This window comes from Oryctolagus cuniculus, chromosome 17, assembly GCF_964237555.1.
Source record: "Oryctolagus cuniculus chromosome 17, mOryCun1.1, whole genome shotgun sequence".
NCBI lineage: Eukaryota > Metazoa > Chordata > Mammalia > Lagomorpha > Leporidae > Oryctolagus > Oryctolagus cuniculus.
The window spans coordinates 65871297-65896382 of NC_091448.1; the positions used below are offsets into that span (position 1 = coordinate 65871297).

General features: G+C 60.3%; 1 protein-coding gene across 1 annotated transcript; it reads left to right on the top strand.

The window, feature by feature from the left end:
- Positions 1-15430: 15430 nt before the first annotated feature.
- On the top strand, positions 15431-24267 carry NATD1 (N-acetyltransferase domain containing 1). The gene is made up of 3 exons (XM_051839772.2): positions 15431-15768; positions 21007-21125; positions 21634-24267. The coding sequence occupies exons 1-3, from the start codon at positions 15633-15635 to the stop codon at positions 21748-21750; spliced, it is 372 nt and encodes a 123-aa protein (XP_051695732.2). The 5' UTR covers positions 15431-15632; the 3' UTR covers positions 21751-24267.
- The last annotated feature ends 819 nt before the right edge of the window (positions 24268-25086 follow it).

The window sequence follows — 25086 nt, forward strand, 5'->3', positions numbered from 1 at the left end:
CCCCCCGACCCCCGTGCAAGGACCTGGCAGTCTCCCCAGCCCGGGCAAGGCAGGACTCCACCTGGGCCCACTTCCTGTAGGAGGCCAGGCATGGGGTTCAGGACCCATCTGCAGAGTGGGCACCCAGCGGTGGCGGCCTCCCGGTCAGAACTAAAGCCCCATCCAGCAGGTTCTCTGCCCCAGCTTCCTCTCCTCCCGCCGGCACGCCCCTCCCCGCCCCGCGGGTATCCACAGCTGGGGGCTGGCCCTGGACCTGCCCACGCCCCTCATGCCTGCCACCCCCCACCAACACCAGGCTTCCCAGGGCTTGTCCCCTTCGGTGCTACTCCGATGCCTGCTGGGTGGCCAGCCCCGGTCAGGCTAATCCTCCACCCACGCCCCTGGTTCTGCCTCATTTTAGCCCTGCGCTCACGTGCCCTGCTGAGCGGGACGGCTTTGGGTCCCACTCCCTGCAGCGTTCCCACTCCACCCCCCGGCCCACTGCGGGCCCAGGGAAGCAGGAAAGGGTGGCATGGCCAGGGGTGAAGCGACTCTGGGCCCGGACCGGCCTCCGGGGCAGTAGGTGACTCAGAAGAGGTCCTCGCACGCACGTGGGGAGTTGATGGCTTAGTCAGAGGACCTGACAAACGCCCCAGGAATCACAACACTCCACGTGGGGTGCTGTAAACAGGTGCATGAGCTGCTGGACTCCACCTGGGTGGGGTCCTGGAAGGCTCCTCGGAGGAGGTGACTTGGCGACTGCTCCTCTGAGGACCAGTTAGGAGGTTGCGAGGCAGAGAAGCAATGGTGGAGGCCAAGGATTGGGGAGAGCGAGAGCTGGGGGCCCCCGGTCCTTCTTCTCTCACTGCCCTCCTGCCTCTCAGTGGCACGGCCAGGCCCAGGGGTGCCACGACCACTCAGAGCCAGAAGGTGAGTGACGGCAGGCTGCCTCTCACCTTCAGTGCCAAGCAGGCACCGGGAAACTGAGGTTGAGGTGGGCGGGACGTGGGCTGACAGAGGCCTGGAGAGAGGGCATAGGCCTGGATGCGGGCGGGCGGCTCATTCCGCATTCATTGCACAGACTTGGATCTGTGGGAGCAGCAAGGCAGGCAAAGCGGAGCGCCCGTTTCAAAGAGGTGCCCGGTGAGCAGAGCAGGGGAGGCAGGGGATGTGTTGCAGGCATGGGGGGTGGAGCTGATACGTGCAAGGCTGGGGGCCGAGAGGGGATGGCTGCTAGGGGAGTCTCAAAGAGACCAGGCACACGGTCCCAGTTCTCAGCTAAATGCACTCCTGAACTTGCTGATTCTCATGGGCTTGCACAGTTTCAACCCCATGTGCTGGCCGCAGTACCCAAGCCCACCGGCACACACACACACACACACACACACACACACACACACACACAACAGGGTGCACGCGTGTGGTCATGCACGGGCACGCGTGCAGTGGTGGACCCAAAACACCTGCAACAGCTGCGCACAGCTGTGTACTTGACTCTGCCACCAGCAGGGGCCGCCACGGCTTGCTGGCCCACAGCGCCCTCTGGTGGTGAGTCCTGGCACAGCCATGCTCCGCAGCACCGAACCCAGGACCAGCCAACACCCCCACCCTTCAGCTTCCAGGTGCCTGGGCCCCTGCCGACCGCGCACACCCCCTCGTGTCCAGCCACTCCCAGCCCAAGCTTCCTTGAGCCTCTCTTTGCAAAGGCTGCGCCCTCAGCCAGAAATCCCCTCCCCTACCTTCCCCACCCCTCTTCCAAGGATCAGTTCCTCTTGTGGACCCACTATGCTGCAGAGCACACAGTAGGTGCTTGGAAGACACTGGTGGAACACAGGAAAACTCACGCCATCCCGACAAGGTGCATCTGATTGCTTTCAGGTACGTTTACCTAATAATAATAAGAAGAAAACAGCGTGGCTCAGAAAGGTGCTGGAGTGTGCCCAGGGCCATTAGTGGCAGAGCTATGACTGACATCCTGGTCTGTCTCGTGAAGATGGCCCTCCCTACCCCTTCCTGCCACACACCCTTCTCAGCAAGACAGCTGCCACCTGGAAAGAAGCCAGCTCCTTGCCTCTGGCAGTATTCTCAGGGCCAGCCTGTCCCGCTCCCTGTGGGCTACACAGAAGCTCCCTGGGGTCCCAGCAGCCTCAGTCTTGGCACTTCCTGGCAACTTGATGGCCTGGTGAAGCCGGTATGGCTAGACCTTCACCTTACCCATTAGGCTTTGAGCCCAAGACTTGGAACAGCTTGCCCAGGTCCTGCTGCCGGGCAGGAGGAAGCCAAATTTTTACCCAAGTCATCGTGATAATTTGACGAGCCTGCTGTGCTTGGAGCTCATCCCGGATGGCTTGCGCTAGTTCCCTGGGATCTGAGCCTGTGGGGGTCTTTCTTACCATATTGCACCATGGAGTGCCCATGGTCACAAGGCAGCCCCAGGAAGAAAAGACACAGCAGCACACCTGGACAGAGCTGGCTTCCACCAGCTGCCCACAAAGTGCTGTTGTCCCATCAGAGCCAGAAGTGACCCTGAGCAAGTCACTCATCTCAGCCACACCTTCAAGGTCACCCACCCATTTTTATCAGTGCTCTGTCTCCCTTCAGGCATCCCCAAGCCTGGGATTACCTCCCCACAATGGCAGAGTCCCTCAAAGGTCTGCAAATACAGGCAGCTTCTTCTGAAGTGGTGCTGAGTTTGCCTCATGGGATCAGCTGCACAAGAGGACGGGCAGGGGCAGGGGAGGCAGAGAGATGCTGAGCTGAAAATGTGTTAGGCCTTCCAGCTCCTCACAACCAAAGGTATGCAAACGGACAGGACACACTGATTGCCCAGCCTGATGCAAGCAGAAAGCAAGGCAATCATGAACTCCTGGAAAAACAAAGGACACAACAAGGAAAACGCAGCCAGAGCATACCCAGCTCAGTGCTCGGCCAGGGACAAGGTTGACATGGCCACCTGGTGGTCAATAGCCAAGATTGCAGCCTCCCAGAGCTGCGCTGAAGTGAGGTCAGGGGCTTGCAGGAGGGGAAGGAGACCCCAAACAGCTCAATCCCTGAGCTCCACTGGCGGGGAACCCTCAGTCAGACACCGTGGACAATCAAGAAGAAAGAGAAAGCAACAGCAGTAGCAGCAGAGGCCCGTGACTAAGGGAAGCTCCGGGCATGGAGGAGGCCGCTCTGTGGGTGCTGGCCCAGGGCCCGGGGTGCTGCCGAGACAGCCTCCATGCAGCCACCTGTGCGAGCATTGTCACAGCCTACAGCGCGGGCTGACCTGAGCACGGCACGTGGGCGCTGCCTTTGGAAAGGTGAAAAGTCGGGTCAAACCGGGTACAGGTACAGGAGTGTGGGGGGAGGGAGGGCAGGTGTCAGAGGCAGACAGGGTTGGGAGGTCTGTGGCCCACGCGGTGGGGGGGCAGAAGCAGAGTATTTTCAGAACCCCTGGAGTCACGAACGCCTACAGGCTACACATTTAGGAAGATAGCCACAGGCCACCGTGCAGTGCGGGGTGGCAGGGTGGAGGAAGACACTGGGGTGGAGGAAACTGCCTGGGCTGCGGCCACACCCACGCAGGCCACATCCAGACCATACCCATGGCTGGCCACACCCCAGCCAGCCACACCCACGGCTGGCCACACCCATGGCAGGACACACCCAGGGCACACCCATGGCTGGACACACCCACGCAGGCCACACCCTGGCCACACCCACTGCTGGACACCCACGGCTGGCCACACTCCCCACACCCACAGCAGGCCACCACCACCCTACCCCACCCCACCCCCAGCCCAAGCAAGTGTCTGATTGGCTGCTTCAGTCATGCGCACTCCCTGGCCACAAAGCAGGCTGGGAGAGCGCGTGTCCCACCCCTGGCTGCCGTGTCTCCAGGTGTGGCAGCCCTGACTGAGAGGGAAGCTCGGGATGGTGCCCCCAGCCTGCCCTGGGCCCGGGGCGTAGCCCAGGCAAGACTGAGAGCGTTCCCAGGCACCCCCTGCAGAGCAGAGGCCCCGTATCCTGGGGCAAAAACAGAGTGGTTGCATCCTTGGGGTGCTCACGGGCCACCCTGGCCCATCACCCACTAGGCCGCCAGTGCCGCGGTCAAAGGCTCACCCACCCATCCTTTCCGGGAAGGCGCAGGTCCTCCCTGGTACCCAGGAGCACCCATGTGCTGGGCCGGTGGCAGAAGGTCCTGGGGTGCCTCCCCTGCACTGCCCTGAGCCAGGGTATTCCTCGGGGCAGGCCTTCTGGGCTGAGCTGGCCCCACAAGATGGAGCCCGCCTGGTACACCTGGCCCCAGCCGGGCCCAAAGGGCAGTGAGCTATGCCCCCCACAGCCTCATACCCTGAATATGGGGTCTTCTGTGTGAGTGGGCTGTCTCCCCCTGCCACTTGCCCTTAGTGCTGGTTGAACCTTGCATTTTTCTTCTTTTAAATCTTTTTTTTTTAAAGACTTGTTCATTTGAAAGGCAGAATTAAAGGGAGGGAGGGAGGGAGAGAGAGAGAGAAAGAGAGAGAGAGGTCTTCCATCCACTGGTTCACTCCCCAAATGGCCACAACAGCCGGAGCTGCGCCAGGCCAAAGCCAGGAGCCAGGAGCTCCATCTGGGTCTCCCACGTGGGTGCAGTTGAGCTATCTTCCGTTGCTTTCCCAGGCGCGTTAGCAGGGAGCTGGATGGGGAGTGGAGCAGCCTGGTCTCACACTAGCACCCCTATGGGATGCCAGCACAGCAGGCGGCAGCTTTACTTACTACCAGCAATGGCCCCAAGTGCTTAGTATGTGACTATGGTGATGCAATCAGTATAATTAACCATGTAATATTTTAACATCAATGATACTATGTTTCAGTTCTGCCTATTTGTTACAACTCAGATCCCACCCCTGACCTGCAGGCTTCCTGAATCACCCAAACAAATCCTCCTCCCTCACAGCCAGGATTTCCACCCCAACTAGTGACCCAAGACTCCTGACTCAAACAGGCGCAAGAGCTGGGTGGGCGTGGTGGTTTGAGGGGAGCAGTGGGAGCTTTGGCAAAAGGTCCCTGATTCCAGTCCTGCCCCATTCTTTGCCAGGAGCGGGGCAGACAGTAGCTCCAGCCTGAGCTAGTTCCAGGTGCATTGAAAGACAATCAGGGTGTGGCAGTGGGCCCAGGAGAAGGAGAAAAGCAGCCAAGGGACCCCCCCCCCAGCCTCACAATGGAAGAATGACCTTGAACTTGCAACCACACCCATCTCGAATTCACTGTTTGCAAACCCCCACCACCACCACCGCGGCACTTCCCCACTGACGGGTGGGGATGGAGGGTGCCAACGGGACCTGAGAAAGATTCTGAGCCCGCAGTGTTTGATGGGAAGGCGATGGAGGCCTGGGGAGGAGGCCACGGTGATGGGGAGGCTCGGAGCCTCCCGCGGATTGCAGGTGGGAGCTGCCAACCACGAAGATAAAACCAGGCAGAGCCCTGGGTGTGGGCTTGGCAGTGAGCTAAGGCTGGGCCCTCACAGGCCACGCGCCAGCAGCCCCTCCTCCAGGAAGCCTTCCCTGTGCTCCTTCCTCAGGTCTCCTGCACACCCTGTGCTGCCCTCACAGCCCACAGCCCAAGCCAGGTGTATCTCTGGGTTGTGAGCCCAGTGCAGGTCAAGGGGTCTCCTAGGACCCGGGTCCCCTCTGCTGACACCATCCTCCTTCCAGGCCTCTGGGATTGAGTTCCTGCTCCCCCTGCGAGCCTTGGAAGTGGAATGTGACTGCCCTGAGGCTCAGTTTACTCATCTGTGAAATGGGAGCTGGAATTGTCCTGGCTGTCAACAGTTAGGGTGAGGATTTGAATGGGCCTGGCACAGGTCCCACCAGCCCCCTCCTGAGGCCCCCAGAGTCGGGGAGGGGGGAGGAGGCCTCATTGGACCTGGGTGAGCTCAGGGTGTGGGCTCCGTGGAGGGGCTGTCCTAGCCCAGGCCCGCACACAGACGTCTGGCTCGCCCCCGGTCCCTCGCAACTGCAGATGGTATCTGGGTAAGCATGACAGCCCACTGGGGCTCGGGGCAGGCAGCACTGGGAGCAGGTGGCGAGGCCAAGGGCCCACACAGCCTGGGATGCACAGAGCTTGCCAAATTGCCCTCTGCATACCAGGGCCATGTTGGAGCAGTTGAGAGCCCATTTGCCCCAGGAGGCATGGGGCACCAGGGACCAGCTACAGAGCAGTGTGGCCAGGATGAACTCAAAGCAGGAAGGAGAGGGGACAATCCCAGGACAAGGGAGCAGAGGCCTCCTCCTGACGCGCACACACCACACCTGGCTGGCCCCCAGAACTGTTGGGCCACATATCTGGGGGGGCAGATTCCAGGGAAGGGAAAGAGCTGGGAGCGGGGTTCAGTCTCTAAGGCCTGGATTGGAATCCTGCTGTGCCACAAATTTACTGAGTGAGTCACTGGGTGTCCTCAGGCCTCAGTTTCCTCCCCCTGTAAAATGGGACAACAACATGAGATCGTCCTTGGGGGACTCAGTACACACGGTTTGGCTCTGGTCATTTGCCACAAGCCTGACAATGTGTGGGAGCTGCCTGAACATGGATGTGACTGGTGTCACTGCCACGGATCCCGAGCCAGAGCCCAGTGCCACCCCTTCTGGGCCACCTCGCCTCTTTGAGCCTTTTTGTTTTGTCTGGTGAACAGGAGTCAGGACCTGGCTGCCCACAGACACCCAGCCTGCTGAGGCTCTGCACTTGGGCCAGGGGCTGGGGAGCTGTGGCTTGGTCCCTTGGGCGGGGCAGGGAGGCAGGGAGGCCACCCCATAGAACCTCCTTCTCACTCCCCTCCCGTAGATGGGTGAAACCAGCTGGCTGGGTTTGATAAATGAATATTATAAACAACAGACAACCCAGACCAGCGCAGGGAGGCCCAGCCCACGTGGGTGGTGGCTTGGGGCACTGAGGAAGCTCAGGGGCAGGTGCCACTTGGCAGCCCTGGGCTGAGAAGTTCGTCCCAGCTCCAGGACACAGTGGCGTAATCAGACAAGGACAGTGACCATAACAATGATAAGGGTGCCTGCTTACAGAGCGTTTGTGATGTCATTTAATGCTGAAGACAACCCTCTGAGAGAACTCTCGCAAAAAGCATATGACAGATTGAGGCTGGATGTCTGCAATAGATGAGGAATTCCAAAGCAGCACAGTAAGAAAACAAACAACCCAATAAAAAGCGTGCAAGACAGCTGACCAGACACTTCCCCGCCACAAAACGCGCAGGTGGCAAAGGAGCTCACGGGAGGTGCTCGACTCCCTGAGTCACCCCGGGGACCGACGTTAAAGCCACGGCGAGATAACACACGCACCTGTCAGGCACCGGGAACTAAGACGATGGGCAGTTCTGGGGGGTGGCGAGGATGTGCAGAACTTGTGCAAATCCAGAGGGCTCCAGCCACCCGCGAAAGAGTCAGGCAGTTTCTTGCACAGTCAATACACACCTGCCTGCAACTCACCCATTCTGCTCAAAGCACACACACATGCATGCACACACACGTATGCACACCCCTGGACACAGCTTGCAGGACCTGGTAAGAACCCCAGCATCTATGCACCTGCCAACAGAGCGAGCCTTCTAGCCCATCAGTGGACTGGTGACAAAAAAAAGGAGAGAACAACACACACAGACAACACCTGGGTGGCTCTTTATGGCACTTGGGCTGGGGAGAGAGAGTGAAAGAAGCCTTCTATAGGACAACTGTGCTGGTGGCCAGGCACTTGTTACACAGCATCAAAGTGTTCACTTAAATGGCTGGGTTTGTGGGGCCGGTGCTGTGGCTTAGCAGGTAAAGCTACTGCCTATAGTGCTGGCACCCTGTATGGGCACTGGTTCAAGTCCTGGTTTCTCTGCTTGCTATCCCGCTCCCTGCTAATATGCCTGGGAAGGCAGCAGGGGATGGCCAAGTGCTTGAGTCCACGATGGGACTGGCCCAGGTGCGCCCACTCTTCAGACCCTGCCCTGCCTTTGCTGTAATGTTGCAAGCTGGTCTCAGTTTGTCATTCTGTAAAATGGGGTGGCATGGCCCAGGCCACTTCCCTCCCAAGTGATAGGGCGGAAAGACTCGCACCTGCATAACGAAGATACTCAGCTGCAGAGCTGTGGGGTGGGGCTGACCCAACTTGGGGGTTCGAGTTAGGGGAAGTTGGGGAAAGTTTTGCAGAGGGAAGAGCATCTGGTCTGGGCTTCAGAGAACAAATAGGAGTTTGCCAATAGGAGAGCAGAGAAAAGGATGCCCACAAGCCATTCTTCAGGGTCACAAACCTAGACAGCACCATGACCTGTGCTGTTGTTGTGTTGGAGGAGGTAGCAGCCAGGCAGCTCTGGGACTGGAGAGACTACAGGGGCAGAGGGACATGTGATACAACTGTCCACGTGTAGGGCAGCAGGGCAGGGGTCTTCCCACAGGTCACCTCGTCAACCCGCACCTGTGGAGCTCAGAGGAGGGCCAGGTGCATCCCCAGGAATCACACAGCAACAGCAGTGGCCACGCCAGACCTGCTGACCCAGAGCTGGGGGGGGAGGGACGGGGGGAGAGGAAGGGGTGGTGCCCTGGCCAGCTTGGTGCCCTGGCCAGCTGGACTCTAGCTCGGGCAAGTCTTCAGTTTCCTCCCTCTGTAAAGTGGGTCAATCCCAGAATCTCACTCAGCTACAACAGCCCAGGGAACTGGGACGGAGGTGACAAGTCAGCCAAGAAAACGGAGCCCCCAGCCCCGCCTTGTTATGTTCCAGTTTCCCTTCCCTGCCACAGGGGGGCAGGGGACAGATGGCTGAATGAGAAACCATGACTGAGTTGCGGAAGGGCAAGGCCACCTCACTAGGCAAAGGTAGACGTCTCCCAGAGAAACTGTGACATCCCACTCTAGCTTTGGGGGAGACCAAGTTGGCACGAGGGGAGAAAGCTCCCTTGCGCTTCCTTGTGTTCATGTGTGGGGAACCCTGGAAGAAGGAGTGAGAAACAGGTTTCCCTGTGAGAGAGGAGAGCCAGGCAGGTGGGAGCCAGCCATAGGGGGCAGACTTCAGAACATGAATATATATATATATATATTTGACAGGCAGAGTTAGACAGTAAGAGAGAGAGGCAGAGAGAAAGGTCTTCCTTCCGTTGATTCACCCCCCAGATGGCTGCTACGGCCGGCGTGCTGCGCTGATCCAAAGCCAGGAGCCAGGTGCTTACTCCTGGTCTCCCATGCGGGTGCAGGGCCCAAGCACTTGGGCCATCCTCCGCTGCCTTCCCAGGCCACAGCAGAGAGCTGGACTGGAAGAGGAGCAACTGGGACAGAATCCGGCGCCCCAACCAGGACTAGAACCAGAGGTACCGGCGCCGCAGGCGAAGGATTAGCCTAGTGAGCTGTGGTGCTGGCTGGAACATGAATATATTACCCAATCGAATTGCATCAAAAGACGATTCTGTGCTTTCTTGTATAACAACAAGTTTGGGGGGTGGGGATACACAGGCTATCAAACAATAAATGTGACTGAGAGATACAGACAGACGGACAGACAGACAGAGCTCCCATTGGCTGGTCCACTCCCCAAAACGCCTGCAAAGGCAGGAACTGGGCAAAGTGGAAGCCAGGAGCCAGGAAGTCCATCCAGGTCCCCCACATGGTTGACAGGGACCCAGTTACTTGAGCCATTGCAGCTGCCTCCCAGGGAGCTGGGGCTGGGAATCAGAGCCAGGACCGGAACCCAGGCGCTCCAATACAGAATGCAGGCGTCTTTATGGCTGAGTCAAACGCCTGCCTCTCATTAGTCCTGCTTGTGTGTAGAGCGGCTGTCAGCTCATCACTGCTGTGAGATAGCTGAGCTCACAGCTGTAGAGTTCAAGGCCAAGGTCAGGCAGCCCCATGGGTCCAGGCTCTGAGAGGGGTGAGGTGTGTGCAGAGGAAGGGTTATGGGGCGAGCCAGTGGCCAGAGCTCCCCAGGGCCATCCTCCTTGGAGAGCCACAGTCCCAGGGCAGAGGACACGCCTCAGCGACCTAAAGTCCGCCCGGGTCCACCTTCTAAACCTCACAACTGGACGAGGTTCCACGCTCATCATGAAGTGCCATTAACTCGTGACTTGCAGGTTTATTATTTATTAAGATTATTTTATTTATTTGAAAGTCAGAGTTACACACACACACACACACACACACACATATATATATATATAGAGAGAGAGAGGGAGGGAGAAATCTTTCATCTGCTGGTTCACTCCTCAGATGACCACAATAACCAAGTCTGGCCAAGTTGAATCCAGGAGCCTGGAACTCCATCTGGGTCTCCCACATGGGTGCAGGGGCCCAAGCACTTGCGCCACCTTCGTTCCCAAGCGCATCAGCAGGAAGCTGGATCAGAAGTGGAGCAGCCAGGACTCAAAGCGGTGCCCATGTAGATGCCAGCGTTCCAGGTGGTGGATTTACCCACTGCACCACAGCTCCAGACCCCACAATTGTCCTACAGTTGTCGTCAAACTAGAGCAGGAGTTTTGTCTGCCTCACTCACTGCTGTGCTCCCAGAATTTGAGACACACACTGGTTGCTCAGTAAACATCAGACAAACACGTGAGTGAATGAATGCGCAAATGAAGGAGTGAATTAATGAAGGAGTGAATGTGTGAGTGACTGACTGAGTGATGAGGAAACCGAGGCCTGAGGGTGCAGAGCCAAAGTCTCAGGGTCAAATCCTAGATCTGTCCCTAAACACCGGCAGGCACCCCAGCCCCTCCCCCTGCAATGGGGGAGCCACCTGCTCCAGGCTGGGATCCCCAGGGACCGGGGATGCTGTTAGGATCCCAAGTCCCAGGCTCCACAGTGGAGGTCACAGCACCCCCAGAGACCCACCCCTGGGGACAGAACAGGAGGGGCGGGGTTTGAATCACACACACGCCCCCTGCCCCCTGCCTGGCAGCTGTGTGACCCAAGGACGGGACTCCATGCTCGGGACCCAGAGCACTGCCACTGGGGTGGAGAGAACGCCCACTGCCCCCACATTATGGGCAGGGGGTCCTCAAAAACCCAGACCCTCAAATACTCCCCGAGTCCCGCAACGCAGGGAGCAGAGTGTGGATCGGCTTGGTGCTGCAGCCACTATGGGGGGCAGGTGTCCGGTCTGGGGGGGCTGTATAGGCTGCACGAGTCCCCTGCTTGGGACACTCAGAAAGACAAAGCCACAGAGCCGGCGCCACGGCTCAATAGGCTAATCCTCCACCTTGCAGCGCCGGCACACCGGGTTCTAGTCCTGGTCGGGGCGCCGGATTCTGTCCCGGTTGCCCCTCTTCCAGGCCAGCTCTCTGCTGTGGCCCAGGAGTGCAGTGGAGGATGGCCCAAGTGCTTGGGCCCTGCACCCCATGGGAGACCAGGAGAAGCACCTGGCTCCTGCCATCGGATCAGCGTGGTGTGCCGGCCGTGGCGGCCATTGGAGGGTGAAGCAACGGCAAAAGGAAGACCTTCCTCTCTATCTCTCTCTCACTGTTCACTCTGCCTGTCAAAAAAAAAAAAAAGAAAGAAAGAAAGAAAAAAGAAAAGAAAGAAAGAAAAAAGAAAGACAAAGCCACAGGGACAGAGTACCGGGCGGGCGGGCTAAGGAGGGGCTGGGGACCTGGGGGATGAACTGCCTTAATTTTTTTTTTTTTTCAAAAAGAATCATTTATTTGAGAGATAGTGTCACAGACAGAGGGAGGGAGAGATGGAGAGAGAGAAAGAGAGAGACAGAGACAGAGACAGAGAAATTGATTTTCCATCCACTGGTTCACTCCCTAAATGGCCGAAACAGCTGGGGCTGGGCCAGGCAGAAGCCAGGAGCCAAGAGCGTCTTCCCCAAGTGCAGGGGCCCAAGGGCTTGGGCCATCTTCCAGTGCTTTCCCAGGCCATCAGCAAGGGAGCTGGATCCAAAGTAGAGCAGCAGGATTTGAACTGGCGCCATATCGAATGCATATACTACTTTATAATTCAGTATGGGTGGGCTGTGTAATCAGATGCATTTGTCAAAACTCACCAAATGGGGGCTGGCATTGTGGTGTGGTAGGTTGAGCCGCCCTCTGCCTGTGGCACTGGCATCCCATACAGGCACCAGTTCGAGTCCCGGCTGCTCCTCTTCTGATCCAGCTCTCTACTCATAGCCTGAGAAAGCAGTGGAGGATGGGCCAAGTGCTTGGTCGCCTGCACTCATGTGGGAGACCCAAATGAAGCTCTCCTGGCTCTGCCTAGGCAGTTGTAACCATTTGAGGAGTGAGCCAGTACATGGAGGTCCCCCCCACCCCGGTGTGTGTGTATGTATGTGTGTGTGTGTGTGAGAGAGAGAGAGAGAGAGAGAGAGAGAGAGAGAGAGAGACTCTGCCTTCCAAATCAAATAAATAAATATTTTTAAAAAAGATTTGCAGGGTCAGTACTGTGGCGTAGCAGGTATGGCTGCAGTGCCAGCATCCCATATGGGCGCCGGTTCTAATCCCAACTGCCCACTTCAGATCAGCTCTCTGCTATGGCCTGGGAAAGCAGTAGAAGATGGCCCAGGTCCTTGGGCCCCTGCACCCACGTGGGAGACCCAGAAGAAGCTCCTGGCTCCTGGCTTCGGAATGGCTCAGCTACAGATGTTGCGGCCATCTGGGGAGTGAACCAGCGGATGGAAGACCTCTCTCTCTTTCTCTCTGTCTCTGCCTCTGCCTTTCTGTAACTCAGCCTTCCAAATAAATTAAAAAAAAAAAAAAAGATTTACAGAACAATATGCTGACAGGAGGAATTTTTAAATTTCAATTATCAGATCTTTTTTATAAAGTTTTAATTTATATATCCTTTTATTTGAAAGGCAGTGTAACAGAGAGAGCGGAGAGAGAGATCTTCCATCCGCTGGTTCACGCCTCAAATATCTGCAACAGCCAGGGCTGGGCCAGGCCAAAGCCAGGAGCCAGCAGCTTCATCCTGGTCTCCCACGTGGGTGCCAGGGGCCCAGGGACTTGAGCCACCACTCGATGCCTCCCAGGGAGCCCATGAGATGGGAACAGAAGGTGAGACTGAAGGCAAGCGCTCCAGAGAGGGGCAGGCATCCCCAGCAGTGGCCTCAACTGAGGTCCCAAAGGAGGAAGTTCTGCCCTGCAGCAGCACAAACACCACCTTAAATCGCCTCCAGCAAAAGCCAAACCTCTGCCGTGTGACAGACACATGCTGCTCCCTTTTACTGACCCTTGTGGGTGATCTTCCAGATACTAAAAAACAAGCAAGCGGCACAACACTAAACGCGTGCCCCCCAACCCCCTACACCCCACCCCCACCCGAGTCTTCCATGGCTGTCTCACCCAGGGACCCACAGCTCCCCCGCCGGCGCCGCCCCCAGACACTCCGTGCACCTGTCACATGGGCTCTCTCAGAGTCCCTAAACCCACACCAGGGCCTTTACACTGGCTGTCTTCCCAGCTCCACCTCCTAACTCCCTCCCCCTCCTCCCGTGCCCACTGTGGTCTCTCCTGTGGGTCCCAGGCCACTCCCGCCCCTGCTGACCCTCCCTCCAGGTCACTGATCTGTGTTGCTGTCTTTGCCAAGCTCCCGAAGGGCATTGCGACGGTGTCCCTGCCTGTCCTGTTTCCCGGCACACACGAGGCACTCACTATCTGCTCTGTGAATTAATGACCAAGTGAAGAAATGATACCCAGTATCGGCGACCTGTTCTCCACACGGCCCCGCCAGGCCCCGCCTTCACTCAGCACCCCCTCCCCAAGGTGTCCTAAGAGACCAGGCAAACAACTCATCGCCGCTTTGTCATGGGCAAACATTAATCGCCACTTTATGCTTTTACTGACTCTTGTTCCAGAGAGGGTCTCTGCAGAGCGGGGAGGCCCCCAGAAGGAAGAGACACGCACAGCCGCGGGTGGGGAGGCGTTTGGCTTGGCGGTTAAGATGCCCACCGGGACCCCTGCATCCCACATCACAGCACCTGGACTGGAGTCCCAGCTCCAGCTGGGCCCGTGCTGTCCACCTGGGAGACCAGGATGGAGTCTCTGGCTCCCAGATTCCCCTGGCTCAGCCCTGGCTTTTGTGGCCATTGGGGGGTGGGGGTAAACCAGCAGATGGAAGCTGCCTCTCTCTCTTAAAAAAAAAAAAAAAAAAAAAAAAAAAAAGGTGGTGGGGGGAAGGGAACCAGAGGCAGGAAGCTCCTGGCTCTTATCTGAGCCTGGCACATGGGGCCCTGGCAGAAACTAATCAGAGAGAATCCAGGCCAGCTGGGGATAGATGTATAAATAAATGACTATGACTGCAGGGAGGAGGGCTCCCCAGAGGAGGTGTTGTTTGGGCAGGTGCAAAAGCCCAGAGGCGGAGAAACCAGTGTAGTGTTTGGTCTCCCCATCCCCACCACACTCAGAATTGGGGGCTGAGGGAGGCACAATGGGGGCCACCGCGGGCACGGATCTGGGGTCTCCGCCAAGACTAAACGCACCCCAGTCAGAAGACTGGGAATCCAGCCCAGGAGCCACCCATGAGCTACGAGCCACCCGGGTCGCCCACGGGGTTTTTAAACCAACCACCTGGCCGGCGCCGCGGCTCACTAGGCTAATTCTCCGCCTTGCGGCACCGGCACACCGGGTTCTATTCCCGGTCGGGGCGCCGGATTCTGTCCCGGTTGCCCCTCTTCCAGGCCAGCTCTGCTGTGGCCAGGGAGTGCAGTGGAGGATGGCCCAAGTGCTTGGGCCCTGCACCCCATGGGAGACCAGGATAAGCACCTGGCTCCAGCCTTCAGATAGGCACAGTGCACCCGCCGCAGCGCGCTGGCCGTGGCGACCATTGGAGGGTGAACCAACGGCAAAAGGAAGACCTTTCTCTCTGTCTCTCTCTCCCTGTCCACTCTGCCTGTCAAAAATAAATAAATAAATAAATAAAATAAAATAAACCAACCACCTACCCCTCCAGGCACTAGCAGGAGCTGGAGCTCCCTGCCAGGTGCCGTCATATGGGATGCAGGGGTCCCCCTGGTGTGCTGACCACCATGTCACCTCCATGTCCAGGTCTACAGAGACCCTCTCCGGAACAGGCATCCATAAAACAACAAGGTGGCGATAAATGTTCGCTCACGACAAGGGTGCCCAAGAAAGTACCAGCAGACGCCTGCGCTGAGTGGCAGGGCTGAAATAAAGCCCCCTACCTCCAGGGCTCCCTGGGCAAAATGGCGCCACGCGCCCCTGCCGGCCCCAGACTCCTGAGAACTTGGGTGCATACAGCAGGCGCCTAATAAATAAATGCTGGCTGCCTTGGAGGACGATCAGAATTTCCCTCCAAGTTGGGGTGGGGGAGGGTGTCCATATTTATTTTATTTATTTATTTATTTTAAGAAAGCGCGCGAGGTGGGGGAGCAGCCGGCGCGTTGTTTTGTTTGGGGCTGCGAGCGGCACGCGGCCCGCGAGGCGCGCGGCCCCTTTAAGAGCCGACAGGAATGTATCAAAACAAAAAGGCCGCGCGCCCATTGGCTGCGCGCCGCACGTGACCGCACAGCTGATTTCCTGGCCGCCCCCCTCCCCGACACACAGACACTCAGACACAGAGACCCCGCGGCCCCGACGCCCCCCGCCGTCTCTTTTTTGTGCGTGTGTGTGGCCGCCGCCCGCGCGCCCCCGGCCGCCCCGCCGCCCCGCCGCCGCCCCGCAGCCGCCCCGCCGCCGCCCGCGCCCGCGGCCCGCGCGCAGATGGCGCACTCGGCGGCCACCGCCACCGCCGCCGCCGCCGCCGCCGCCGCCGCGCCGCCGGGCGCGCTGGAGCAGGGCTGCCCCATCCGCGTGGAGCACGACCGGCAGCGCCGCCAGTTCACCGTCCGGCTCAACGGTAACGCGCCGCGCGCCCCCGCCTTTTGTTTGCGCAGCCCCGGGGGAGAGGCGTCGCGGCCGCGCGGGGTGGGCCGGGGCCGGGGCCGGGGAGGGGGTGGGGGCGCGCGCGGGTCCCCGGCCTTGGCCGCGCGCCCCGCACCTGCCCCGGGCCGGGCCGGGCCGTCTTGGCGTCTCCGGGGGCGCACTGGGGCTGACCGCCCCCACCGGCCTGCCCCTGCCCCAGCGGCTCTGAGGTTTGGGCTGGGTGCCTCGCCCCGCCCCCCGTGCCTTAGTTTCTCCCCCAGCACCCCCGGGGAGCGTTGTCCGTCCAGGATCCGGGCTGGTGCTGCGCGTGGCAGCAGTTTCCTGGAGAGAACTTTTATACCAGCCCACACCCGCCCTCTCTCTAGGGGCAGACAGAATTAGGATTCCGGGACCAGGCCCTCCCTGTACGCCCCCCCCCCAACGCCCCCCAAGGCTGTTCCAGCGAGGAGAGCTCCCAAGGGTTACTGTACCCATTTCTGAGCCAGGAAGGCAAAGGCCCAGGTAAAGGAGACACTTGTCTCAAGTCAGCTAGTCAGTTGGGGCTAATGAGTTGGAGTTGGCCCCCACCCGCGCTTGACCCAGGTTGGCCAAGGTCAGGAGGGGCCCAGCCGCCCCGCAGGACACCCCCCCCCAGCCCCATTTGGGCTGTGCTGGGCACCAGGCCCACCCGCATTTGGGCTGTGCTGGGCACCGGGTCAAGCCACGGCTTCCAGCCGGACCACAGGACAGCCCTGCAGGTCTGCCCAGCCACAGTTCCCATCTTGCCTCTTTCTGGGACCTGCCTCCTGGCAGGGCGGAAGCTGGGTGTTTGGGGAACCAGTGTGTTGTTTGCATCTGGCCTCCTTGGAACCCTGCAGGGGAGGAAGGGCCTTGTCCCTGTGGCTCTGGGTGTCTGTGTGTGTGTGTGTGTCCGTGTCCTGGCTGTCCCCGGTGGCAGAGCTAGGCTGATTCTCTTCCTGCGAGCTCTGTGTCTGGATGAGGGAAGATGTTTGAGCAGCTGCATTTATTGAGCACTTGCTGTATCCCTGGAGAGACACCGGAAACCCCTCTCCTGGTTCCCAAAGGAGACGTGCAGGGACTTGCCCTGGGACTTTGCCCCTCCCATGTGGGAAAACCGAGATCGCATGCCCCAAGGATGTGCTGAGCACTGCTCTTCTAGGTGCTGGGGGAGTGGGGAGGTTCCAGGGGACAGCAGATGGAGCGAATTGTCGAATGTGTCTTGGAAAACCAGGACCCCGGGGGCTAGGTGGGGAGAATGTGGCAGGGCGCAGGGGTCCCGGAAGACGGTGAGAAACAGAGCAACAGCAGGGGAGTGGTCCAGGTGGAGGGAGCAGCAAGCGCAAAGGCCCTGTGGTGCTCAGAGCAGCAGGAGATGGAGGCACGGAGAGAGGAGATTGGGCCGTGGAGGGCACAGATGGTGCAGGGCTCACAGGTGTGAACCCCGGGGAACCTGGCCTTGGCTCTGGGTGACACGGGCTCCCAGGAAGGTCCTGAGCAGAGGCTGCGCAGGAAGCAAGACTACGGCGGGCAGGATGGAGCTGGAAGGTGGCTACTGCACAGGTCCGAGCAGTTGAGCACAGGGTTGACTGACCCCAGGTCTGCTCTGTAAGGGGCAGCTTTCCATTCTACAGCCAGGAAAACAAAGGCAAGAGAGGTGGCTGAGCCTGAAGAGAGGTCCCGCCTCCATCAGAGGAGGGCTGTCACCTGCAGGCTGTGGCCCCGCCCCCTCCCCATGATCCCTCCGGCAGTCTTCCTCCTCCCCCTCCCCCCAGTCAGGGCTGAGATCCCAGCATGCTCAGTGAGGGCTGGGGCTGGGAGTCCCTTCCCGCTGGTCCTGCCTGCCTGCCTGCTGGCTGTGTCAGGCCACGTCAGGCCATGGCCCTGCAGGGAGTGGCCTGTGGCCACCCCTAAGCCACCCGCGTCCCCCCCCCAAACCAAGCTGTGCACCTGCAGGCAGCCCAGAGAGGCCCTCCCCCCACACCTGCTCCTGCACCTGCTTGTGGGTGGTCGCACGCCTCCACTCCCTGAGACCTGGTTCTGGCCGGGCCCCTGCCTCAGTCTGCTCATCTGTGGACGCCCTGACCCCACACCGGGCTGAGGAAGCCTCTGGGGAAGTGACACTGGGGCTCACCTGGAGCGACAAAGGAAGGGTTCCCCGCCCCGTGGTCCTGGGCACACCCGGGGACGTCCCTGGGAGGCAGTGCCCGACTCCCCCGGGGACGTCGCTGGGGCTTAGCGCCCAATGCAAAATCAGCAAGTTCAGGGGAGCTACGGGGCCTCCAGCTTGGCGTGGCCATGTTCAGCCGTCTCCAGGGACCACAGGGACCAGAAGCACGGACAAGACCCCCCCAGCCCCCAGCCCCTCTGGTCCTCAGTTTCCCTGTCCAGGTGTGAATGGAGCTGTGGGAGTCAGGACTATTTGTAGGAGACCCCCTGACCTGACACACACACACATACCCTACACACACTCATTCCCGCCTAACCACCCTGGCCTCCTTTGCTGTTCTTTCATCAGCCTACCCCAGGGCCTTTGCACATGCCATTCCCACCACCCAGGCTGCCCGTCTCCAGATCTGCCCTGGGATCTCTGCAGGTCCTTGCTCCAGAGAGGTCCCCACTGTGTGGCCAGGCAGCTCCCTGGGTGACCAGGTCAGGGCCAGAACAGTGTCCCAGTGTTTGCTGGCTGGATTAACCCTGACAGGTGCAGAGCCTAGGCCCAAGGCCTGTGCCAAGTGGCCAGGGCAGGCAGCAGCGGAGGCCATGGCTTGGGCCACGGCCAAACACAGTAGGCACGATCCACAGAGTGGTCATCAGGCCCCACGACTGGGAGACACTGGTGCCAGGGGGCCTGAGAGCATGGGGCAGAGAAGGGACGTCGAGAACGTGGGTCGGGTCTGGATGCCGCTTCCTCTTGGACCCACCATGAGACCAGGCCGCGTGGCCTCAGCGTCCTCACTGGACACAGAGGAGGAGACCGTCACCTCCTGGAGCTTTGGGGGGAAGATGGGAGGCGCTGGGGGAACAGAAAGCACCCTCCCTGGGCTGGGCCCTGTTCTGGTGTCCCTGTCAGTCTTCCTCCTGCCATGGCCAGGACCTGGGGGCCCAAGAAACATTTGGGAGGAGGTTCTCCAGTGCTTGGGAGTCAGGACAATGAAAATAAGGTTTGCTTCTGAAATAGAGGCAGCCCTTTCAGGGCCAGAGAATTGGGTCTCCCAACCCCAGGGCCTTTGCACAGGCCATGCCCTCAGCCTGTGCTTACCTGGCTCTTCCCCCCAGCCACTGCGGGCTCCCTGTTTACCCCTCAGCTCACAGGTGCTCTCCTGCTGGCTTCACGGCCCTTCCCGGGTTATTCATTGCGTTTGCGACTGCTGGACATGAGACCTTGGTGTTACCCTGGACTCTTGTTTCTCTGGTTGACCACGCCCAGGTCAGCCGTCAGCCCCCCTGCTGCCTCCACCCTCTGCGGTCACTGCCCCTGCCCCAGCCTGCTCATCTCTCTGCAGCCAGACGGATCCTGGGAAGTCACAAGTCATCCCCGTGCCTCCTCCACGGAGGACCCTCCTGTGGCTCCCAGCTCCTGCTTCCGCCCTGCCCTCGGCTCTCCCAGCCTCCCCCTGTCCATTCCAGCCACCCCAGCCCCTCTTGCTGTCCCTATCACAAGACATTTGTAGGAAAGTGGAGGACGGGGACCGAACGTGCCACCCTGAGAGGAGTCCCTAAGCACGTCTCGCTGGGCTCACGTGGGAGCAGAGACCCACACACGTTGCATGTACCGTAATGCGCGTGTTCCGGCTCAGCCATATCGCACCTCAGAGCCTTTGCACTGGCCGATCCCTCTGCCTACGACACCGGTCCCTCAGACGTCACGTGACCTCCACCCTCTCCTCCTTCCTGTCTCTGTCCACCACCCAGGACTCCTGACACTGCTGCTCCATCCCTGCCTGCTTGCTTTGTTTGTTCACTGCCTTGACCCCCTCCGTGTCAGTTTCAGGAAACCAGGACTTCTTAATTGGCTTGTTTGTTGCTTTGTCCCGGTACCTAAAGCCCTCTCTGTGTTCAGTAACCGTTTGGTGGGTGGATGTGTGGATTTAGAGTGGACAGAAGTAAGGCATGGCTTGATGAGCAAGTGTATGGGTTGGTGAGTGGGTGGGTGGCTGGGCTAGAGTGGATCTATAGGTCAATGAATGGGTGGGTGGCTGGCTGGATCTGTTAGTGAATGGGTCAGTGGATAGATGAATGGACAGATGAATGGTGGGCAGGTGAATGAATGGGAGTATGAATGGGTAGATGGATGGTTGAATTGATGGGTATGAATGGGTGGGTGGATGGTTGAATTGATGAACAGATGCATGCATGCATGGGTAGGTGGGTGGTTGGGTGCATGAGTGGATCAAAGGGTGGATGAGTAGATAGGTTAACAGATGAGTGGTCAGGTGGTTGGATGGATAGATGTGTTCATGAATGGATGGATGGATGTGTGGAAGGACGGGAGGTGAATGAATGGGTGGGTGGGTGGGTGGATGACTTGCTGTATGGATACATGGGTGACTTGATGTATGGGTAGATGGATGGTTGAATGGATGGATGGGTCGGTGAATGGTTGGATGGATGGTTGGATGCATGAGTGGACTGAAGGGTGGGGGAGCAGGTGGGTTAATAGATGGTGGGCAGGGGCATGGGTGGAGGGGTGGGTAGTCGGGGCAGTGAGGATGTGGTTAGGGGACTCCCATTCCGTGTTTCTCCCCTGGGAACGTGGTAGGGGTGGAGACAAGTGAGCTGCAGTTCTCACAGGCCTGGCGAGGAGGCGTGGGCACCTGTCTGCCCTGGCTTCATGGGCCAGTGCCAGGTCAGCGTGGACTCTGCTGCCGCACCTCTGCCTCGTCCCAATCTCCTGGAGTTGCCCTGCTGGTGGCCTGCACTGGGCCTCTCAGACCTTGGGAGGGGGCTCAGGTGGGGCAGCTGCCACTGATGGGAGTAGCCGAGGCATGCACCGGGTGGGCGGGGGGGGGGGGGCGAAAGGCGGCAGGGGGCAGGGGCAGGGGCATTGCCGCTCACCCCACTGACGGTCACAGAGCCTGGGTGTGGAGAGGTTTGCTCAGGATCCAACTCCAGCAGCTGTATGGCTCCCAACACCTGGGGCACCTGAGTGCCTCCGGTCTCAGGCATCCCTAAGTGCACCTGTTTCTCCCCCCGCCCCACCCCCACTGCCCAGGCTGCCATGACCGGGCTGTCCTGCTCTACGAGTATGTGGGCAAGCGGATCGTGGACCTGCAGCACACCGAGGTCCCCGATGCCTACCGCGGCCGAGGCATCGCCAAGCACCTGGCCAAGGTAAGGGGGTACGCTCCTCGGCTTCTCCCAGGGTTGCCAGCGGCTGTTCTGGGTCAGGGCTTCTGTTCTGCAGGCCCCTAGCACAGGTGATCCCACTAGGGTCACCTCACACCTCTGTGTGGGCAAGAGCGTTCTGGGCCACCCGTTCCCATCCTAGGACCCTAGTCCCTGGCAGGTAGCAGGTGCTCAGAAAAACTTTGGAGAGCGGGGGTGGGAGGTGTTCACACAAACAGGCTCATCCCACCCTAGCCACGTGGATAGCCGGCTCCAGCTTGACAAGGGGAATTGCTGTAGCAGAGAATGGCCCTCCAAGCTGGCCCCGGCCTCTGCCCACCCACCCTGGCCTCTGCTCCGCCCCAGGGCGGCTCTGGAGTGAGGTAGTGCCTGCGGGCTTGTACCTGTGAAGGCGAGGGCTGGCGTCATCTTTTGTGAGACCATGACGGCACAGGCCCTGGGATGTCCGCTGCGGGGTCTGACTGCCCCCCCCTTTCCCCCTCCCTGGCCCCAGGCTGCCCTGGACTTCGTGGTGGAGGAGAACCTGAAAGCTCACCTCACGTGCTGGTACATCCAGAAGTACGTCAAGGAGAACCCCCTGCCGCAGTACTTGGAGCGCCTGCAGCCGTGACCGCGCCAGGGGCGGGCACAGACTGAGTTGTCCCTGCGGGGTGGGCGGGGGCGTGCGTCCACGGGCCCCCAGTCAGGCTCCCGGAGGCGGCTGGCTGAGGATGGGCGACGTGCCTGGGAGCAGGGCCGAGGGGCGTCCAAGGCTCCCAGTGGCCCGCGGACCCCAGCCTGCCGCCAGCGCCGTCGCGCAGGGCCCCACCCCCACCCTCAATCCCCCACCCTGGGGCGGCCTGGGTCCCGCCTTCTGTGACCACCCCCTCCCCTCGGGGCTGTCTTGTCCGTGCTCGAACCAGGAAGGCATCCCCTGAAGTCAAAAGGAGCAATAAGAAACCTCGCGTGCCAACTTCCGAGGGCGGTCACGCCGCGCCCCGGCTGCCACCAGCGCTCACCACCACTCCATCCCACGCCCACGCCCACCCCCGCCTTCCCAGAATCCTGTGTCCCGGCAGGTGCCGCGCGGCCAGAGCCAGCGCCCACGGACGCTGTTTAAGAGCCAAGGAGAGCCGGGACTGAGCGCCAGCCCAGGCTCAGCCGCGCACACTCACACACGCACATGCACGCACGCACACATGCGAACACGCGGGGCATGGAGGTCCCCGCCCCCACCGGCCCGTCCACCAGGAGCCAGCTCCAGGGGCTGAGCTCAGGCGGCTGTGGGGCCCAAGGATACCTTGGGGCTTGGAGGTGGGGCAGGGGGAGAGTGGCCTCGGCCCTCCTATGGGCAAGGGGGGGGCGTTTCTGTTGGTTTTCTCAGGTCCCAGGGTCTCCACCCTTTCTGTACCCAGTGCTGGCGCTGAGACCCCTGCTCTCCTTGGTCCCCATCCCAGCCACGTGTGCACGGGCGCTCTCTCACCAGTCTGAGCATGCGCACACACGCACAGCGCTACGGACTAGCAGTGGTTGTCGTCCCTAGCCCGTGTCACCCAGGGCTGCAGGAGGCCCGCTCCGCTGTCCCATGTGCCCTCCCAACCAAGCAGGTCAAGGAGAGAGCAGGCCACGGGCTCGGGAGGGGGTCCCTCGCTGGGATCACCCCCGTCCCCCCCACACACACACACTGCACAGACTCCCCAATGCCTGTGGCACAGTGACCTGGCGAGGAGTAGCCAGGAGCCACCTGACCTACACTGTGTCCCCTAACAGGTGACTGTGCTCCCAGTACTTGACCAACGGGCCTTGGGGTCCCGCAGGGGAGACCCTCCCCGCTCCCATCCACCCCTCAGCCAACATATCCTGACGGCCATGGCTGGCCTGTCCTCTGGTGCTATCCCATCCCCTCTGGCGTCCCAGCCTCACCCGCACCCCGCCCCGGCCCGAGACGCCCCAGGAGCCCTCTGGTCACTGGGGGCCAGTGCACGGCTGGGACGAGACCCTCGGCAGGGGCAGGGGCACAAGGTTGGACACTGCTCCTCCTCGGCCGGTGGGAACAGGTGAGGACTTGCGTGCCTTTCTACTCAGGACCTGCCGTGGGCCCCGGCTGCTCTCTGCACCTGTTCATTGCGTGATGCCTGTCTGGAAGGGGCATGGCTCGCCGCCAACTCCAGGGCCGGAGCTGGGGGAGGGGCGGGCGTGGAGGTCCATGTGCGGGCCCGGTCTCACTCTGACAGCTGTCACCGCACTTTTAACAGCTAGGGAGCTCTGGGGTGTGACCAAGGAGCAGGCGTGCTCGGCAGGTGTCCTGCTGTGGTTCTATTTAACCTGGAGCGGAAGTGGCCTCGCCTTCCAGGTGAGAGCATGGGGTGCGGCAGCATCAGATCCCAGCCCCCACCCCCCACTTGCCCATCCCTGGCCCAGCAGCCTGGATGCCGCCACAGGCCAGGTCAGCGCAGGCCCTTGCCTAGGGACTTTTTTTTCCTCCTAGGTAGGGTCAAGGCCACCCTCAGTTCTCTCTCCCAGCTGTTCCTGGAGCTGCCAGCTGCTAGGTCTGTTGGACAAAGAATAAGACTTAGGCTCCGAAGGGGGCGGGGGTGTGATCACAGGCCTACACAGCTGGAGCAGCCCTGGGGTACAAACCTGCCCCTGCTGTCTCCCCCCCACCCCTTGCCCATGGCACCCCTGGGCTCCTGTGTTGCAGGGTCTCAGCATCTAGGTGACAGGTGGCCACAGAAAGCAATAAACAGATGCAGGTGCGGGTCTCCTGCTCCCTTGCAAGGCAGCCGTGGTGCTGTGCACGCGAGCAACAGGTGCGTGGCTGGGCTGCACGCAGCGGGACCCCGGAGCGGCTGCCCTCGCTCCCACACCCCTCCCCGCCCCCATCAGCCCAGGACTCTCGGGCTTGTCCCCGTGCACCCCAAGAGTCTCTGTGCTATTCTCAGGGTGTCACTCCTTCCAGATCAGTGCCCAGAATTCCACACCAGAGATCCGGCGAGGCTGTGAGTTCTCGCGTTGTGACTCTGCGGCCCGCGCAGGGTCGGATGGAGGGTTTTCCGTTTTTTGGTTTTTTTTTGTTTTTTTTTTTCCAGCTGTATCCGTCTTAACGTCTGCGAGATATTAAAGAGATTTCTTTCCTGGTTGTCGAGGACACCGTCTCGTTGTCTGTACTGTGTCTTGTTTGTTTCCGCCAACATTCCCGGCAGGCAGGGGCGGGAGTGGGGGGGGGGCTCTGGAGTCTCCAGGTGACCTTGACCGTGATAAGAGGCCCTTGGGCTCTGAGTGTTCTCCACGGGTGATAAAGTTCCTGTCTGTGCTGCTGGGATGGTACCTGAAGCCGGATAGCTTATGTAGCTGCAGATTTGTTTCTTAGAGCCCAGGAGCCCTGGGAGGTCAGGGGGCCTTCATCCAGGTCACCCCACGGTAGGGGAGACAGAAGGGCAAGCGAGCCTGTGGATCCCACCCCAGAGTATGATAGCTGTCCAGTCGTGAGCCCCCACCCTGCCCCGCTCAACACTGCCGCGTTGGGGATTAAGTTTCCAGCACGTGAACTTGGGTGTGGGACGAATTCCCTACTCCTACCCGATAGCGAGGTCATGCCCGCTTTCCAGCCCAAACCGGGGTAGACCCCAGCTTTGAGGGACCGTTCTGGAAGGTGATCTCTGCGCCACTCAGCAGAGTGAGAAGGGCTTGGGCGCTCCCAGCAGGGGGTTGGTTACGCAAGCCGCAAGCTCACAGACAGGCAGTGAGGGTGAGCGGAGGACGCTCCCTGAGGGTGCAGGCAGCTGACTCCACACGAGGCTGCTGGGGGTGTGTGCAGGGGGCTCATCACCGCCCCCCCCCAGCCACCCAATCCCACCTCCTGCCAGAGCCCGCACCCCCCGACAAGCTCTCCTGATGACCTGGCTGTCGGTGGGCACATAAGCTGCTCATAGCTGGTGGTGTGGCGTGGGGCCCCGGCCCCATCCAC

Bases quoted from the DNA above. Each gene is read 5' to 3' on its own strand.
- NATD1 (XM_051839772.2), top strand. From the start codon at position 15,633: ATGGCGCACTCGGCGGCCACCGCCACCGCCGCCGCCGCCGCCGCCGCC. The intron at 15,769-21,006 runs GTAACGCGCCGC...CCCACTGCCCAG, and splicing joins GTTCACCGTCCGGCTCAACG to GCTGCCATGACCGGGCTGTC. The intron at 21,126-21,633 runs GTAAGGGGGTAC...CCCTGGCCCCAG, and splicing joins TCGCCAAGCACCTGGCCAAG to GCTGCCCTGGACTTCGTGGT.